This window comes from Balaenoptera physalus (genome assembly GCF_965194825.1).
Source record: "Balaenoptera physalus genome assembly, chromosome: 8".
Lineage (NCBI taxonomy): Eukaryota > Metazoa > Chordata > Mammalia > Artiodactyla > Balaenopteridae > Balaenoptera > Balaenoptera physalus.
The window spans coordinates 115,896,263-115,914,587 of record NC_138887.1 but is presented as its reverse complement, the minus strand read 5'-3'; the positions used below and the strand labels follow the sequence as shown (position 1 = coordinate 115,914,587).

Here is an 18,325-nt window from a genome sequence, read left to right as displayed (position 1 = left end):
AGACATTTTTCCAAAGAAGACATATAGAGGGCCAATAGGCACATGAAAAGATGCTCAACATTTCTAATTATTAGAGAAATGCAAATCAAAACACCACCAGTCAGAATGGCCATCATCAAAAAGTCTGCAAATAATGAATGCTGGAGAGGGTGTGGAGAAAATGGAACCCTTCTACACTGTTGGTGGAAATGTAAATTGGTACAGCTACTATGGAAAACAGTCTTGGAGGTTCCTTAAAAGACTAAAATTCGAAGTACGATATGATCCAGCAATCCCACTTCTGGGCATTTATCCGGAAAAGACAAAAACTCTAATTCCAAAAGATACATGCACCCCAATGTTCACTGCAGCACTATTTACAATAGCTAAGACATGGAAGCAACCTAAGTGTCCACTGACAGATGAATGGATAAAGAAGATGTGGTACATATATAAAATGGAATATTACTCATTCATAAAAAAGAATGAAATGATGCCATTTGCAGCAACATGGATGAACCTAGAGATGATCATACTAAGTGAAGTAAGTCAGAGAAAAGACAAATATCATATGATATCACTTATATGTGGAATCCAAAAAATAATAAAATGAACTTATTTACCAAACAGAAATAGACTCACAGACATAGAAAATAAAATTATGGTTACCAAAAGGGAAAGGGAGGGGAGGGATAAATTAGGAGTATGGGATTAACAGACACACAATACTACACATAAAATAGTTAAACAGTAAGGATTAACTGTATAGCACAGGGAACTATATCCAATATCTTGTAACAACCTATAATGGGAAAAGAATCTAAAAAAGAATCTATATTTGAATCACTTTCTTGTACACCTAAAGCTAACACAGTATTGTAAATCAACTATACTTCAACAGTAAATGAATAGGGTATATATAATACAGAACGATTTCCCTTTGTTAAACCAAATATTAGTGTCCTCCATGTATGGGAAAAAATGGAAATCTTTGAAACATAAATATTTTCTTTGGACTATAGAAGAGTGAGACTATATAAAATTTTGGATTTCACATCTGTTCTCCTTAATTTGCACAGATTCTTAGCTAAATTGACAAAAATGTCTGAAGTCTACTTTTATCATATTTAAGCAAATCTATTAAGGTAAATTAGTTATTGCATATTGGATTCCTTTGTTCTTTCATATTTTAATAAACACAGTTTAAAATAGATGAGAGTATCTTGGAGTCCTAAATTAGACCAAATTAAATTAGTAAATGTCTATTAATCACTATGTTTAAGATCCTGATAATGGTTCCTGTTATGTGGAAAACCACCAAGAGGTTGGGTTTGCTCAGTGAACGCCAGGAGGGAGGCCTTCATCCTTATATTTTTATGTGTTTAAGCATTAGAAAAGAATCATTAAACATAACAGAATCTAGTGGGGAATTTCTCAACTGTGGTAAATATTTGTATGTGTATTTGTTTTATGTGTTATTCTGGTTTCTCCAGATAATTTCTATTTGCTCTAAATCTCCCCAGGTGGATTTATACTGGGAAGTAGTGATAAAATATGGTGATCAATCACTTTGACTCTGAACATTCAGGGAAAAAGCAAAACTAACAACATAAGAACAGAAAAAGTAAACATCTAGGTATTTCACAATAGCTTTTGATTTCTATAATTCAGAGACATCTGTGACATAATGATTCCTGTCTTCCTTGAGTCCTTTTCAGTAATAGTCCACAGAGCCAGGCCATACAGAAACACACAGCCTATTGTATGAAAAGACACCTATCCTTGAGCAGGAGATATTGTGTGTTCAAGGAGCCACAGTGCTGAAATCAAACATTCCTGGAGCACCTCTTACGTTACAGGTGCTGCTCTATATGCAGGGTTGTGGCCTCTGCCTTCAAGGAGCTGATAGCATAGAAGAGAAATGAGATGGACCAAATCATACAACATGTTAGCAACTGTGTCAGGTGTGTGCATATGGTGTCACGAGTGAATATGGAATATTTAGAAATCAGAGTCCACAGTCACACAGTTGAGCCTTCTCTTATGAACTTCCTCTCTCAGTATTTGGTACATCTGTAAGGGGCTCAGGAAACATTCTGTTTCCTTCCGTCTTCCATTTCTAAATAGTTCTTTACTTAACATAAGTACTTACTTAAAACACCTATTGCAAGAAACATCTAGAGAAATTCGGTGATTTTTTAAATTATTTATCAGTCCCATATCATACATTGTTCTCTTTGTTTATGACATCTCACTTGGCAATCTCAGTTTTCTCTGCACCATCATAATCAAGGAATATTCCAAGGTCGCCAAGTTTGTTCAAATAACAACAATATTACCTAAGTCTCAGTTTATCACACAACTACCATGTCAAGTTTAAAAATTACTCTGCTTAGCCAGGCCAGTCTGCCCTCAGTCGATACATATCTCTTGTCATTCCTCTTTGTACTCACCCGCCCTTTTTTTCTGACACGTTGTACAATAGCAAGATCACTTTGAGCTTTTGATTCAAGCAGTAGAATATACCTTTAAAGTCATAATTAAATCAATACAGTCTTATTACTAATAGTAAAAGGTATTTGAATGCCCATAAAGTCAAAAGATAAACTACTCTTTCTTATGTTAATCAAATAAACATTCTTTGTTTTTAAACATATAACATTAACTTAGAGGAGTATCCACTGCTCTATTCAAAATGAACTAGCATTTGCAAAAAAAAAAAAAAAAAAAGGAAGATTTCAGTCCTCTGAGACAGTCTCAACCAACTTTCCTCCTCGCCCACCCTCACCATCTCAGCGAGGTTCTGTTTCCCTCATTCAATCCGCACGCACTCAGGGCAGCTAAGAGAGTACCTCAAAAGTCTGATTCCAAACATAATCACGAGCATGTGACACCAACACAGCAACAACAGAAGTTTAGCTGCGGAAATCACGATAGCAGTTTCAGGAGCGAACATTGAATAGATTTCACTGACCTGAGGAAATATCTATTTGGCTCATCTTGGTCTGCGTGATGTTGATGTGAACGCTGACTTTGCTGTCAGTGAGGTCAATCTCCACGTTGCCCAGATTATCCGCAAAATGACTGAAAAGCAGGAGACCATTGGGGTTCCAAGTCCTGAACTGGAAACTAACCGAAAACAGGTCCTGGTGAAGCCGTCCGGGCACCTCCAGGTAACTGGTAGCATTGAAAAAGACAGGTACCGTGTAGGGCTCCACACACGTGAAACTCAAATTTCCCTGGAAAACAGAAGGGCATACTTTAAGGAAAATGTAGAATAAAATAAGCATCCATGGAAGACAGTAGACAAAGTGACAGTTTTACAAATTTCAAAGCAGAACTTGAGCCTGTGTGAAATTCTCATGTGCAGCCGTGTGACACGGATGCAGCAATTGGATATCTCGGCATGTCCTTCCTGCTACAGCGAATAGGGTACGGCAGTTGGCTATCAAGTTGAGGAATTCATACAAGCACCATCCATCATGGAATTGAGAGACTGACAGCCTGATGTGATGGGCTGACTATGGAATGGATGTGTCCCTGTGTGGTGGGCTTGGGTGTGGACCACTGGACCTTCTGAAGACAGCGAAGAGCTGCTTTTCCCTCCCCCACTACTGATGCTGCATCAGCCAGGGAGGGAATGCCTTTGTCCTCTTTTGGATGGCCTTGGTCAAATGTTTATTAATATATAAATCTGGTCTCAATGGGAACTATGATCATTTGGTTGCTATTTATTAAATTATTATGGGGCAAATACTCTTGGGTTTTATCTCAATACCTAATATATATGAATTAATATTAACTATTTAGCATCAATATGATTGTGATTATCTCGATTATTTTGTTATTCAACCCCAAATCTCATTTAAATTCCCATGAGGGACTTCCCTGGTGGCGCAGTGGTTAAGAATCCGCCTGCCAATGCAGGGGACACAGGTTCCATCCCTGGTCTGGGAAGATCCCACATGCTGCGGAGCAACTAAGCCCGTGCGCCACAACTACTGAGCCTGCGCTCTAGAGCCTGTGAGCCACAACTACTGAGCCTGTGTGCCACAACTATTGAAGCCCGCGTGCCTACAGCCCGTGCTCCGCAACAAGAGAAGCCACCGCAATGAGAAGCCCACGCACTGCAATGCAGAGTAGCCCCCACTCGCCGCAACTAGAGAAAAGCCTGTGTGCAGCAACGAAGACCCAACGCAGCCAAAAATAAGATAAATAAATAAATTTATAAAATAAATTCCCATGAAGTGTGCATATATAACACATTAATGTTTGTGGAAACAGTGACATGAATGTACAAAAGGAAAAGAAAACTTGCAATAATTAAAGCTTCCTCCTTCCCCTTCACACTCCCTCTATTTGGTACAAGGAAATTTGATTTGTTATTCAAATACATTGAATTTTATATTCTAGTGTCTAAGTACCTTCCTTTTAAAGATATGAAAATCTACATATTCTTCCATCTTTTTTTAACCCACCATATCTTGAGGAATATGATTTGGAGACATTTTCACTTCAATTTTTGTTTGTTTGTTTAACAACACCGCATATTTGTCCCTAGATGCATAGCTCTTCCACTTTAGTACATTAAGCTAGGCTGTCTCTCTGAATTAATATTCAAATTAAATTTGTGCTGTGACTTCACAGATGATTATTTTTAAATGCTTTTCCCGATGAAAAGAACTGGTTGTGCATAATAACTGAGATGTCATAAATGACTGCATGCCTGTGCTGTGGGGATTGTCTCCCCACAAAGTTAAAGGTATTTTCTGAGTAATGGTGCTGACTCTGGATCCACCGTATAATGAGGAAATGGGTGTGTACATAGAGAGGGGTGCAGGATGAGTGCTGAGTCAATTCCACTGAAATATCAGCACCTGACATCTTTGAAAGCAAATTTCCTACGTAAATATTTGCCTTTGTAGAGCTGCTTGCAAATGTCCAACTTGCCTCTATACTGCCTAAACTTTTAATACATAGGTATATTTTTGTTTAAAAGCCTTTTTTATGTCTGCTCATTCTATTTTAACAAACATAATTATAGATAATTCATGCTTTTCTAAATGTCTTTGTTATTCAAGTTAAAATAGCATTTATAAGCACAATATATTTTGTGGTTAAAGCTGATTTTGGAATGAGTCTCCGGAGTGCAATTCTCTGTAGTTTGGGTACCTAATTAATACATTTGAGGACCAACTGGGAGGTCTGGGCAGAAATAACACTTTACTTCTTAAAGGTGTAAATAATGGAAAAGGTATTATGATGATTTGGATTCTGTACCCTTCTATCTTAAGTAACAATTTCTGAGGAAACAAAAGGACTCTGATGCCATTTTATCCAAAATTTAAAATAGCCTATGTATAAATACTGCTCTAGATAAGAAATAACACAGCATGGAAAGAGACCATGACCTCAGGGGTCGGATACTGTGAATCCACAATCTATGTTTATTGGAAAGTTATTTTTCCAGTTTAAATCTCAGTTTTCATCTACAAAATGTTTATGACAATATCTCCCTTGTAGTATTGTTCTTAGATTACCATAAATGTAACAGGTCTTGTACAGTGCCTTTTGCCTGTACATGGAGCTATTATTATTTTTCTCTACAGTCAATATATCTTAGGAGAAAATTTCACCAAAGTTCAATTTTTAACTATTAGTATAAATTCATCATTATTTTTAAGAAAGATAATTAGTAAAGAAAAATTTTGCATTAAATTATTATTTTATAGTTTCTTATATCCAACCTGAACTCTTGGTTATTCATTCAGCATTTCCATTTGTCCAATAATTTTATGAAAACCCTAGACTCAAGTTTGGGGTAACAAGCCCAGAGTCTTTTAGAGCATAGCACAAATACTCATTATATCATCCACTCCCACTGGCTCCCAAATATATGGATCTCTGGATTCCCAGGCTCTTCTCAATTACATTTTGGGATGAAAGAAAGTCCTGCTCTTGCAGAGCCATAAGGAACTCACATACCAGATTTTTAAGTTGATATCTTGTAGTGATCCTATATGGTGTCATAGGAATGCAAGTGTGCTAGCATGTTCTTTGATTTCTACTCTCCTTCTTGAAATAGTTCAACCTGGAAACACTCACACCAGAGTCAGAGAAGACCACTGTGAGCTTCTGGGTCACAGATTTCACTATCTAATCTAATCAATCTTTATTTAATTGCATAATATTTATTTGGTATGTTTAGCTTTGACAAGAAGTTTATTTCTTTACATATTTGAGTGAATTAACTTTGGAAACATGGAAGTAAATATAATAAAGTTCCTGGTTTTAAAACTTTTAAAATATTGAATTACATCATAATCAAGAAATGCAGACCTATATACGATGTGACATTTGGAAACACGAGGCTGCCGATTTAAGGGCTGCTGAACAGCTGGGATGAAGTATGCCTGTTCCTCTGCCATGGGGAATCCAGAAACACTGGGGCTGAAATTCTGGGCCCCATCTGAATCAAACTTATTGTCTATTTCTGGTTAATTTAACTCAAAAACTGGTATCTATTCTCAGAGTAAATTCAATGTCTCCATGTCTTCAGGTAACTCTAAAGTTAGTTTTATATGGTTGAACCCACCACAAGCCTGATGATAAATGCTATGATGCTGTTGTTTATTAACAGTCCAGACACAATACAATTTCTTTGATTTTTCTATGAACCAATATTTTGGGGGTGAAAAACCTTACCACATTTGAGGGTTCTAGTTTCTTCCTTCTTGCGAGATCAGTTATGTTGATGCCATTGTAGTTAATGTTTTCCATGCAGCCTTTGAAATTCTTTCTACTGCTGGAACTTGGCTTACCGGAGAAAGGTATGCCTCCAAAGGTTATCTTTGAAAAAAAAAAGACAAAATGTCAACATTCACACTGTATTTGACTTAAAAAAAAAAAAATTTTACAATAAATTAGACAAAACTACTAATAGATCCAAGGTCAGTTATCTTTACCTCGGCCAATATATACAGACATTTTTTTCTGCCTCCAAAGTCTGTTGCATATTAAATTATGTTGTTATTGAAGTATATGCTAATTGTCATTAATTCTGAAAATTAGATTATAACTTGAACAAGAAAAGAGCAACAACCCCTAGCATTTTAATACCCGGAAGACAGTTTATCAATTTTCCTGGGAGTGTTTTAAAAGATTTCACACAGCAAATATCTTTTATTAAGTAATATTAAGAATACATTTTTGTGCTTATCATTCAAAGACATACTATCAATAAATGCTTCTAGCCATTATGAAATAAACAGCATTAATACATTAAGTTTATAAAACTTCAGCCAAAAGCAAGGAAAATTGTATTCAGCCTATTTAGACATTATAGTCTAATGACCATTAGTGTAAAAAATTCATTGGTCTTATTGTGAATGCAGAAAATAGTTCCAAAAGTCTAATTGCAACACTGATTAGGAACATCTTCAGATTTGGGGGCTATAATTTGAGAAGTACAGGTTTAAAGATATTATAGGTCTCCTAGGTCCTAAGGAACAAGGTCAATGCTCCTTCCTGTGATTCTTAAGCAATCATTTCCTATAAAAAGAGAGTATATATTTTTCTACATATTTTTGATCAAATTATAGTACTAAATATTAATCTCATATAATACAAAATTATACTTAATTATGTATTGCCAATGACATGTACTGCTAATAAAGAATTAGTAGTGAATGAATCTATTAATCATAACTGTAATAGCAAGATATATAATCCAGATATATTTCTCTTAATTATTATTAAATTACCAATTTTTCTTACAAAGTTTTGAAAATGAAAGACAGATTTCAATGTCAAGACTTCATATTTTATACATAAAGCAGAGATCTTTGGGTTTTAGAAGACACAAATTATGCTTCTGTTATTTATGTTCTGGCATTTTATTTTAAAAAAATTAAATTTTTAAAATTATTTTTAACCATTTTTAAATTTTTAATGTACAATGTTGTTAGTTTCAGGTGTATAGCAAAGTGATTTAGTTATACACATATATATATTCTTTCTCAGATTCTTTTCCATTATTGGTTATTACAAGATATAGAATATAGTTCCCTGTGCTCTACAGCAGGTCCTTGTTGTTTATCTATTTTATATATAGTAGTGTGTATATGCATTTTAAATGCTTAACTGGTTTTAGGGAAAAAGCATAAATTAATGATGGTTTATGAGACTGTATAAAAAACCAAAAAACCTCACTTAAAATAAAATTAAATGTATTAATACCAGTTAGCTGTATATATATCATTTACCTTAGATTTTAAACATGGGAAGAAAAGAGAAAAACTAAGAATAAATACATAAAAAATAATCAGGAAACTACAAAATGAATAATAGTATTCTAAAATAGGTTAGGAAAATATTTTCAAGTGGCATTGAACTGAACTTATTAGGTGCTATATACATGTAATTAATAACAAAGGTAAGAATTAATGATACTTTAATGGAGTGTTGTATTTCCCATCTAAAATTCATTTTATCAATTTTATCAATTTCTGCTCCAGTAATAAAATCTTCCAGGCTTAATGACATGCAGCATCACATTTTGAATAATATTACTAAATGCTAGTTAAAAGTATTGTTTTATTCCTTCTCTGTGTGCGTAGTTTCTTTATGGGGGGGACTCTCATTTTCCTTCCGGATGATGATTCACACACTCCTTACGGTTTCTCTGTTTTTGACAACCCTTGGCTCATGTTCTACCTTATAGAAGGTACCCTGGTGAAGCATCACAGGCTCAATTTACCAGATTCCTTACAATTAAGAGATGTGGGTTCAAATCCCAATTCCTAATGTAACTCATCATTTGATATTAGGTGCTCACTACTTGTTTCTTGTTATGTATTCTCATCAGTAAAAGGAAACACGTTCTGATATTGTAATCATTCTCATGGTAAAAAAAACTGTTGCAGTTGTTAGATTAATAATCTGATATTGCTATGACTCACACAATTGCCTTATGAATGGCACTGCCATTCAATGACGATGTTGACTCTAAAAAAGAATTGCACTGACCATTTTGTTAGCTACCAAGAATTTCCAAAGGGTGGCAGAGACTGCTAGATACCTCTGAGTGTCCTTTCTCCCACCTTCTTTAAGAAAAAAACATTGCTTTTCAGCTAGGCACATGCTCCCCAGACAATACACAGCATTTACCAACCTCTTTGAACAAGTTTTGGTCTCATGAGATTTAAGTGGAAGGGTTGTGTGTGACTCCAAGAGCTATAATTAAAGGGATGAGGGGGGCACAGTCTTCTTCACTCCCTGCCTTCGCACTGTCTGGAATGCAAAATGGAACGTGAGTAACTATCTCGGAGTGATTTGCAGAGGGGATGGGGTAGCAGCAGGATAAAAGTAGACTGTGGTCTTGATGACCATGATGCTGCCATTCGAGCCCAGGGCTACCTGCCCGCAGGCTCCTTTTAAGTGAAAGGAATAAACATGTATCTGTTATGTTCAGTCTTATTAATTATAACTGATATATGTGGTGATTTCTATTACTTCCTGTTGTCTCCTCACAGAACCCTATGAGCAATGTGCTATTATACTCACTTTATAGAAAGGGAATGTGATTTCACCACTGTCACACAACCAGTTAGGGGCAAAAAGGGATTCAAACCCAGGATTATGGCTCCAATTTGAGCTCATGCAGTTGATTCTCTACAAAATCCCAACCGGTTTCTAAAATCCTAGCCCAGTTCTGCAATGGACAAGGGGGAGGCATTCTTCTACTTTCCAAGCAGAGCCGTATGGCAAAGGCAAGGGCATAACATCCAAAGTGGGTGTATCTTGGCATTTGGATAAAGAAGGGAGAGAAACCAGGACAAACACCAGTCTGCTGTCCTGCCCTGTGTTGTCACTGGCTGGAGGAGGAAGAATGAAGTGAACTGCGTCTGTACACCCTTGCACGCTTCTCAGGTCACCATGTAGCTACAGCTTGACTGCAACGGTGATTGGCTCACTTTTAACAGGCTACAGAGAGGTCAATAAGGTGAATGGTTAAGGCTTCTCCCCCCCCAGAAATGCCCACCTTGAGTTATGTCAAAGGAACAAACTTGTCTTCTATTGCTTCTTTCATGATGTATCAATATATCCCCGGGAATGAGGCTAGGTATTATTTAATTAACCGCTGGCAGTGGCGGGCTGGATCCTGCCAATACTGGCTCATGAGAACTGACAGAGTCATTGTTAAAAATTAAATTATATAAAGCTTTAAATTCAATACATTACATTAAACAAAAAATTAATAACTACTCAGAACTCATGTCTACATTTTCCTATCATGTATGCTCTTGAGGTTATTTACATTTATTTTGTCTACATGATGGAAATATTGAATAATGGTGTATTATTATTGGTAATACAATAATTACCAAAAATAATACACCATAATTGTGTATAATGGTGTATTATTATTGGTATTACAATAATTACCAATAATAATTACCATTATTGGTAATGGTGTATTACCAATAAATATTTTTGGTCTTTGTTCCCAGTTCCTGGCACAGAGCTCTTAAAATCCTTGCAATTTCCTGAGTAATAGGTGTGTCTTTTGTTAGTCATAATGAGCCCTTTCATGCAAGGAGATGTGTGCAAAAACACTGAGAGACCGATTCTACTATAGTCCCTAATTTTCTTTAAACAAATAAGCCAAGAGAATCCCTTTATATTCAGGTAAATATGTCAAGATATAAAGGTAGGCCCAACCATTTTCGCTGCAGCTTTTGCCAATAACTGCAGGATCTGAGGAAAGTAATCAGGTAGTAGCTCTACAAAGAGAAATATGTTGAGTCTCTCCTGATTCTTTCTATTAAATTAAAATTTTTTTCCTGTGTCTCTCTAACAAATATGTCTCAGGCATTTTTGTCTACAGGTGAGGCTCTCAAACATGGTATTCTATCTAGAGGGACTTTGAAGTGTCGATGAAACTGCTGACCCCGTAGAAAGCATTGTGTGTGCATGAATATTCATAGATTTCACTGCAAACTCAAAGGGTCTATAACCCCAAATTTTTAATTCTGTTTTTTGAAAATTGGAATTGTGTTTGCCCATTACTAATGTTCCAGGATTTCTCACCTCTTCTATGGTACTTCAAAGTTTATTAATGGAGAATGAATAATTCATCTTTAAATTCTCTCCTACAGTAGGAGATAAGCCACGTAAGTCAAGATTCATATTAATTTACAGAAGATAGAAATTTGGGGGATTTTCACATTCTTTCCCTTTCAACAATCATTTTTACTTTAAAGAGATGTCTGGAGGAGTAATTATTTCCTGATAACCTTAGATATATTTTAATGTTAATAAAGTCTCTATATCAAAGTTTATATGGCATATCCTAAACTAAATTTCTATTTAGAAATATATGTAATGTATTTATATTACAGAAAATTTAGAAACTATTTAAACATATAAAGGAAATAACATAGTTGTAAATCCTGACTTTTTCACTTACTACTTTATGGTAAGCACATTCTATGTTCTAAAAGATTTATGTGTGGATATCAGTAACATACATATATGTATATGTATATATCTGCAATTTCAAAACTGGGGGCCAAGGCACATGGAGATGGCACAGCAAACTCATAGGGGTACCCCAGTGATGAACATCTTCTTACAGAACTTTTATCCCTATTTATGATTAATGTTTTTGGTGGACATTTTAAGGTTGAACTGCTCTCCAAATAATTAAAAAACTTGATATGCCTACCAGTATATTATGAGAATATATATTTTTTACTGCACCAATATGATCATTGATTTTTTAATCTTTGATCATTTGGAAGGTAAAAAATATTTTTATTTATGGACAGTCTCTTTAAAATATTCTATATTTTTATTTCTTTTATGACAATGATATCTGAGAAAACAGAACTTGTCAAAAGAACTATCTACAGACAGGAATGTATAAATGACTTAACATATACCAGAACTCAGGATTTCTTATTCAATATTTTGTAATAAATATTAGACAATCCTAGGTACATAATATACTGTACATCATCAAGAATAGGCGATTTATGTTATAATTAACTACCAAAGAAAAGATTACAACTTAAATTTATTCTGGTTTTGTTAAATGGCCCTGATAACATGATAAATGGTCCTTCTCTTTTAATATATCAGTATGTTATTTTGGTACCAAGTTTTTAAAAATGTTTTAAGAACTCATTATGAATAATTTAGAAATAAATAAAACGACATATTAACAAATTAGGTTGTGAAGTTGTAAGTTAAGTTTTCTTTGGAGGATAAAATGAAAATGGTATAGGAAGGTATATGATTGATTAACAATAATACAACAAGACAGTAGGAAACTGAGGCAGCCACTTGATGCATTACAACTTATACATCCTCAGATTTACCTCATAGTCCAAATCCAGGTAGTCGAACTCCCCATTGGTGCGGAAGTGCTGCGTGCTTCTGTCCAGCGTGAGGTTGAGGCTCCGGCCCTGGCGCTCAATGACCACAGAGTGCCAGTGGTGATCATCCAGCAGACTTCCTGTCGTCACGGACGTGTGGCCATATATGGGGCCAAGCTGGTTGCTTCCTGAGTCACGTGAGTGGAAAAGAAACAAGGCAAAGCCATCACGACTCTATGTCAAAGTAGACCTTTCATCTACAACACCAAGGGTGGATGTTTCTCTAAAGCTCTGTCTACTGAAGTTAACTTGGGAAAACCAACATGTAACTACACTTAAAAACAGTTGTATGTTCAAACTACATAAAAGCTATTAAAGATGGAAAAAAGTCTGCTCCCTTAAAAAACATGAGCTTTTTTTTTTTTTTTTTCAGTTACTGTACCATGAATTCTGCTAAATTTGGTAGATACTTTATAAAGCCTGAAACAAGAACTGATCATATGGCCTCACAAAAAAGATCATTACCATGTCATTGGAAAGCAGTTTGCATAGAGTTTTATTGACTAGAATTTATGACAGCCATGGAAACACATCCACTCAAATATCCGCTGTCACTCTTTAATGCTGTTACCTATGGGCTCTGGGGCCAGAGCTCTGGGGCCAGAGCGCCTGGATTCTGATGCTGGTTCCACCATTGGCTTGCTCCATGATCCTGGCCAAGTGGACAGTTCTCTGGGCCTCTCTTTCCTCACATGTAAAAAGGGAAGAATAATAGTACCTGCTTTACAAGTTTGCTGTAAGGATTAAATTAATTAGTACAAGCAAAGAACTTACACACTTCCTGATATATAGTGAACATTCATTAAATGTTACCTGTTAATTTTTTATTATTATTGTTGTTGTTATTATTTTTGGTCAAGAAAACACGGCATGACAATTTTCAGTTTTTTTTTTTTTTTTCTGATTCCAAAAGCCATAATCAGCATAATATTTAATGTCATGGAAAGTTTACTCAAGTTATACTTTAAAATAAAAAACTGCAAAATTATATATGCAGCATTAATCCAGTTTTGAAATAAGATTTCCATAGCAACAAGACTATAAATAAGAGTGGAAGGTTCTGAGAATCTGAAATGTTTACTAAGGTCATCTCTGGAGGCTGTTTCCATATTTTTTACCATTTTTTATTTTGTCTAATCAAGCATTGCTTTTGATAGTCAGGCAAAGCTAAATGCTATAAAAATACAATATTGCTTCAGAATAAATAGCATAATAGAAATCAGAGAAACACACAATTGACTGAAGAATTAAATTATTTTCATTTTTTCACATTTAGGATGCTAATATGCCTATACCTGACATTTTCTATGGATTTCCTAGATGAAATTTCTTTCCTTTTGGTGATGAAATCAAATGTTGCCCTGTGATTGTGATTATGATTGTGTATGTACACTGGCGGTGGGACAGGGAGAAAGAAAAGAAAGAATAAATTTAAGTGAAAGACTACATTCAGTTTCATTACTTTAAATATTTAGACTAGAAGACAAAGCAGCAACTCACGTGCCTGATATTTAGGCAACAGCATTAAAGAGTGACAGCGGATATTTGAGTGGATGTGTTTCCATGGCTGTCATAAATTCTAGTCAATAAAACTCTGCGCAAACTGCTTTCCAATGACATGGTAATGATCTTTTTTGTGAGGCCATATGATCAGTTCTTGTTTCAGAACAGTAATGTCACACTCTTACAAGCCCCAGCGGCTTTTAAAGGCTACTCTATACGTTTCACGTTTTTTAAAAAAACAGGAGAAAGGTTTGAAAAAATAAACTTCTTTGGATATGATCCAATTGCTCTGTGTGTGTGTGTGTGTGCGTGTGCGTGTGTGTGTGTGAGTGTGCATGCTTTTAAAAAGCACTTACGTTTGGTTTTCTGGTTTCTCTTCCCCCATCCCTCCTTCTTAGCTTCTAATGAACCTGTTTTTCAAAAACTATTTAGGGATATTTTTCTCCCAGGTAACGCATGAATACATGTTTAATATTACAAGTAGAGAATATTATAAAGAATTAATGTGTAAAACATTAATCACTCATTTCCATCACTAAAGATAGCGTGGTCTATTTCCTTCCAGACATTTTTCATTTACATACATTTAATTATATATACATATAATTATATAATACGTATAATTCATACACATAATATAAAATATTGATATATTATTTATATTTTCCTACAGTTTTCATTTAATGCTGTACAGTATTCCCCAAATTATTCACAGACATTTTAAACACATACCCACGTATTTCTATATGTTAAGCTTTATTTCTTTCAATTTTTGTTATTGTAACAAATATTGCAAAGTATGTCCTTGGACTTAAATCCTAAAGTTATTTCTTATTATTTCTTTATGATTATTGGACCAAAATATATAAAGAATTTAAAATATCTGAAGATACATTATCAAACTGTTTTCTTGAAATATTTTCAGGAACAGTACAAAGAATCCTTTTTGTCACATAACTCACCAACACAGATACTATCATTTTTAAAATTTATTTACTTGAAAAAATTGGAATCTTGTTATTTTATTGTATATTTCTTTTATAGACAGTTTGAGCATTTGGTGTTTATAGATTATTTATAATGTTTCTTCTACAAGTTTTCCTTATATTTTTTGGCAATATTTTCCTCCTAAAGTCTTGGTATTATTACAGAGTGGAATGAATTTTTATTCATGAATGACATTAAACTTCTATATTTGACATTTGCATTTTCCCAGGTTTTGGCAGGCATTTTCATTTTATGATTTTTTAATATAAAAATTTAAATATTTTTGTGTAATTATATAATCAGCATTTTTGGATAATTTTCTTTTTTGTTATAGAAATTATTATTTCTATCAGAGATTTTGAATGTGAAAAGTTTTATAATAAAAGATAAATCTTTGTAGACACTATAGCAAGTATTATCAACCAAAAAAACCAACTGAAGTTTTAATTTTTAGTATAATTTTGATTTTCAAAGTAATAAAAGTTAATATACGGGACACAAGCCGTATTTAAGAATGTTGGAACAACCATATTGATAAGGAAAGTAAATAGGCAGGATCTCTTTTTGTGTTCTAATTTTTAGTTTTATAGCTTTCCATTGGGATGCATTTAACATGTGAATTTTAAAAGATTATAAAAGAATTCTATAAAGATTATAAAGTCTTTTATAATCTTTATAGATTATAAAATCTTTATAGAATTCTAAAATCACTGCAGCATAAAAAATACAGAATATATGATGCCCTTCAAACAACTCTTGCATAAATCCCAAAATTTTTAGGCAAGCAAGAGGAGGATAAATGTACTGTTGATTTGCATGAATTGTAACTCTGAATGTCAGTATCTGTGTTGTGGATCTTCCCTTTAGCTTTAAGGAAACCTTAGCTACATTATCAACGACCAAACAAGTATTAGGATTGTCCACTTAAAAACAACAACAAAAGCCCAAAACAAAACAATAACTCCTTCTTTGAGTTGCATCTCATTCTCCAGCAAACATATCATTTCTCTGATTCCTTCATTTCTAGTTGATAATATTAAAAATATTCATTCCCACACCTTTCATCTTTTCTTAACTGATGACAATAAAACTACTGTCCTTTCTATTCCACTGAGAATAAATCAACAGTAACCACAATGTTGCCAAACAGTGACCTCACTTTTCTGTCTTCTTCTTTAAGTGACATTTTAGGCGAATTTGACGCAGTAGACCATAGTAGACCGCCTCTTGTCCTTCCCTGGTCTCTGTGAGTCACATATTAGTATTTCCTCCTACCAACTGTCCATTTCTCCTCAGTCTCCATGTAGCTTCTTCTCCTGTTAATCTCATACATGCAACTCCCTAGTTGAAATCTCAACTTTGATGCCTAATAGGCAACTAAAATGCACCATAGCCAAACAGCTCTCTAGACTTCCTCTGTTGGAAGAAACTAATACTTCTCTATTAGAAGAAACTCTGTGGAGAAAATAAAGCTTTCTGTATTTCTGAAAATGGTGCTAATGTCCATTTGGAACTCAAGCCATACCCTAGGAATTATCCCTTATACATTATCTTTCTTTCTTACTCCATATCCAAATCATTACAAATGATACTGAATTTACCACCAGAATCATCTCCCAAGTAGATCAATTCCTCTACATCTCCACTGATAGCCACCTTCTGCAAGCCATGCTGTCTGTCTCTCACTGTACCAGACTCTCATGTTGATGCAAGTGTTTTCTCTTACAGAAGTTTCAGTACATTTAAAAAAATAAGATCATGATGCTATAGTTTAAAGCCTACTAATAGCTTCACATTCTTAAAATACTATCTAAACCTTTTACCACGCCCTAAAGGATACTACAGGATTTCAACAATCCTCAATGTTTGGATTTCATCTTTTATCCGACTTACTCATTACAAATATCCACACCAGCCTTTTCCTGTTCCTTGAGCATGTCAGGTCTTAGTCTTTCATGATTCCCTCCTCTCAATTAACCTTCTCTCAGATATTTTTAGGGCTTGTTTTTGTCATCACTGAAATCTCAGCATGAATATCTTCTCAGGGACGACTTTCTTCACTACATATTCTAATGTTGACCCATCTTGCCTATGCAATATCCTTTATATATTAACCTATTTAATTGATTTCATACTCCTCATCATTATTTGAAGTCATTTCTTTGGGTTTAGTTGTTTTATAAAAATAGTAATAGATAATATAGTGTCTGATGCCTCCACTGTGTCATAAACTTCATGAACTCAGAGAACTCCATTTTTTCACCCTTGTATCCCAGATGCTCGTATAGTACCCGCAGAGTACAGGTGTTTAATACATATTTTTGAATGAATAAGTATATCAATATATATCAACCACTATGAATTAAAACTGGATTGGCAATATAATGTGAACTCTTTTTGTAATTTACATTTTAAGGATTAAAGACCATTAGCATTTAACTAATGGGAAGACTAATAAATGAAAAGAATGGTGCCAAAAGTCAGGACATACCTAGGTTTAAACTGAAGACCAGCTTGGCTTTTTTCAGTTCCAAAGTAATATAATCCCCTTGCTGTCCTTCCCCGTGCAAGATTACCCCTTCACTTTCGGAGGTTTTAAATTTCAAAGCGATGACATCTTTCAGTGTTTTCATCTTCTTGTTTCTGAATCTATATGGTAACACAACATGGCCATCAAAGTTGATAACATCAGCCCCTAAAAGAAGAAATAAATAATATGTTAGTTTAATTATTGTATGTTGCCATCCAGTGTGAAGTATATCTTCTTTCAGTGGGTGTCTACACAGAATAAATGAGAAAAAAGTGTTTTTTTCCTGAAAACTCTTTAGTCCTGGGTTCTTGTTCTATTTCTTATTTTGGTTGATTGTTTGTCCTGAAGTGGATTTTATGGGAAGTACTCATAAAGAATGATCACAGAAACCTTTATCAATATAAACTGTAATACTAATAACATAAGTTCCATCAATGACTTTTACATGCTTCAAATTTTTAACTTAGAAGTTTGGAGTTTACTTGAAAAAAGTAAAATTTTTAATCCCTGAGATATTATAAGATTTTATTATTTTCCTTCTTAAATGAGGCTGTTTATGATTTCAAATATATATCAATATTTTGCTCACAAATTTTCTTTTCTATGACATAACAATGAAGGATCTTGGAATGCAGGGTTTATGGTATACTCATTTTTCTAATGGTTTTTATATTCTACTACAGTTTCACTCAACTTCATGGTAGTGCCTAGATATAGTGAACTGAACTTTAAGAAGCTTTTACCATTTGCTTCTAGGACTCATGTCTGTCTCAAATTCCTTGTTAGCCCCTTGCCTTTGGAATGGAGAGTTGGGTTGCCCATGTTTTCGACTACACTAAACAAAGATATCCTCACCCATATATAATTAGAAGAACAAGTATCTAGC

The 18,325-nt window shown here is 34.3% G+C and overlaps 2 protein-coding genes across 4 annotated transcripts in view; one reads left to right on the top strand and one right to left on the bottom strand.

Annotated features, from left to right (window-relative positions):
• The window catches only part of CNTNAP2 (contactin associated protein 2), a 2,064,732-nt gene that overhangs the window by 1,149,445 nt on the left and 896,962 nt on the right, over nucleotides 1-18,325 (bottom strand). For both annotated transcript variants that reach the window (XM_082473843.1, XM_082473842.1), the window contains exons 6-9: nucleotides 17,401-17,604; nucleotides 12,363-12,547; nucleotides 6,685-6,828; nucleotides 2,954-3,218 (exon numbers count right to left, since the gene is read on the bottom strand). In XM_082473843.1, the coding sequence (XP_082329969.1) occupies nucleotides 2,954-3,218; nucleotides 6,685-6,828; nucleotides 12,363-12,547; nucleotides 17,401-17,604 (798 nt within the window). The remainder of the gene's footprint in view (nucleotides 1-2,953; nucleotides 3,219-6,684; nucleotides 6,829-12,362; nucleotides 12,548-17,400; nucleotides 17,605-18,325) is intronic.
• LOC309666434 (uncharacterized protein) overlaps nucleotides 1-18,325 on the top strand; it is an 817,765-nt gene that overhangs the window by 469,971 nt on the left and 329,469 nt on the right. The window lies entirely within an intron of this gene.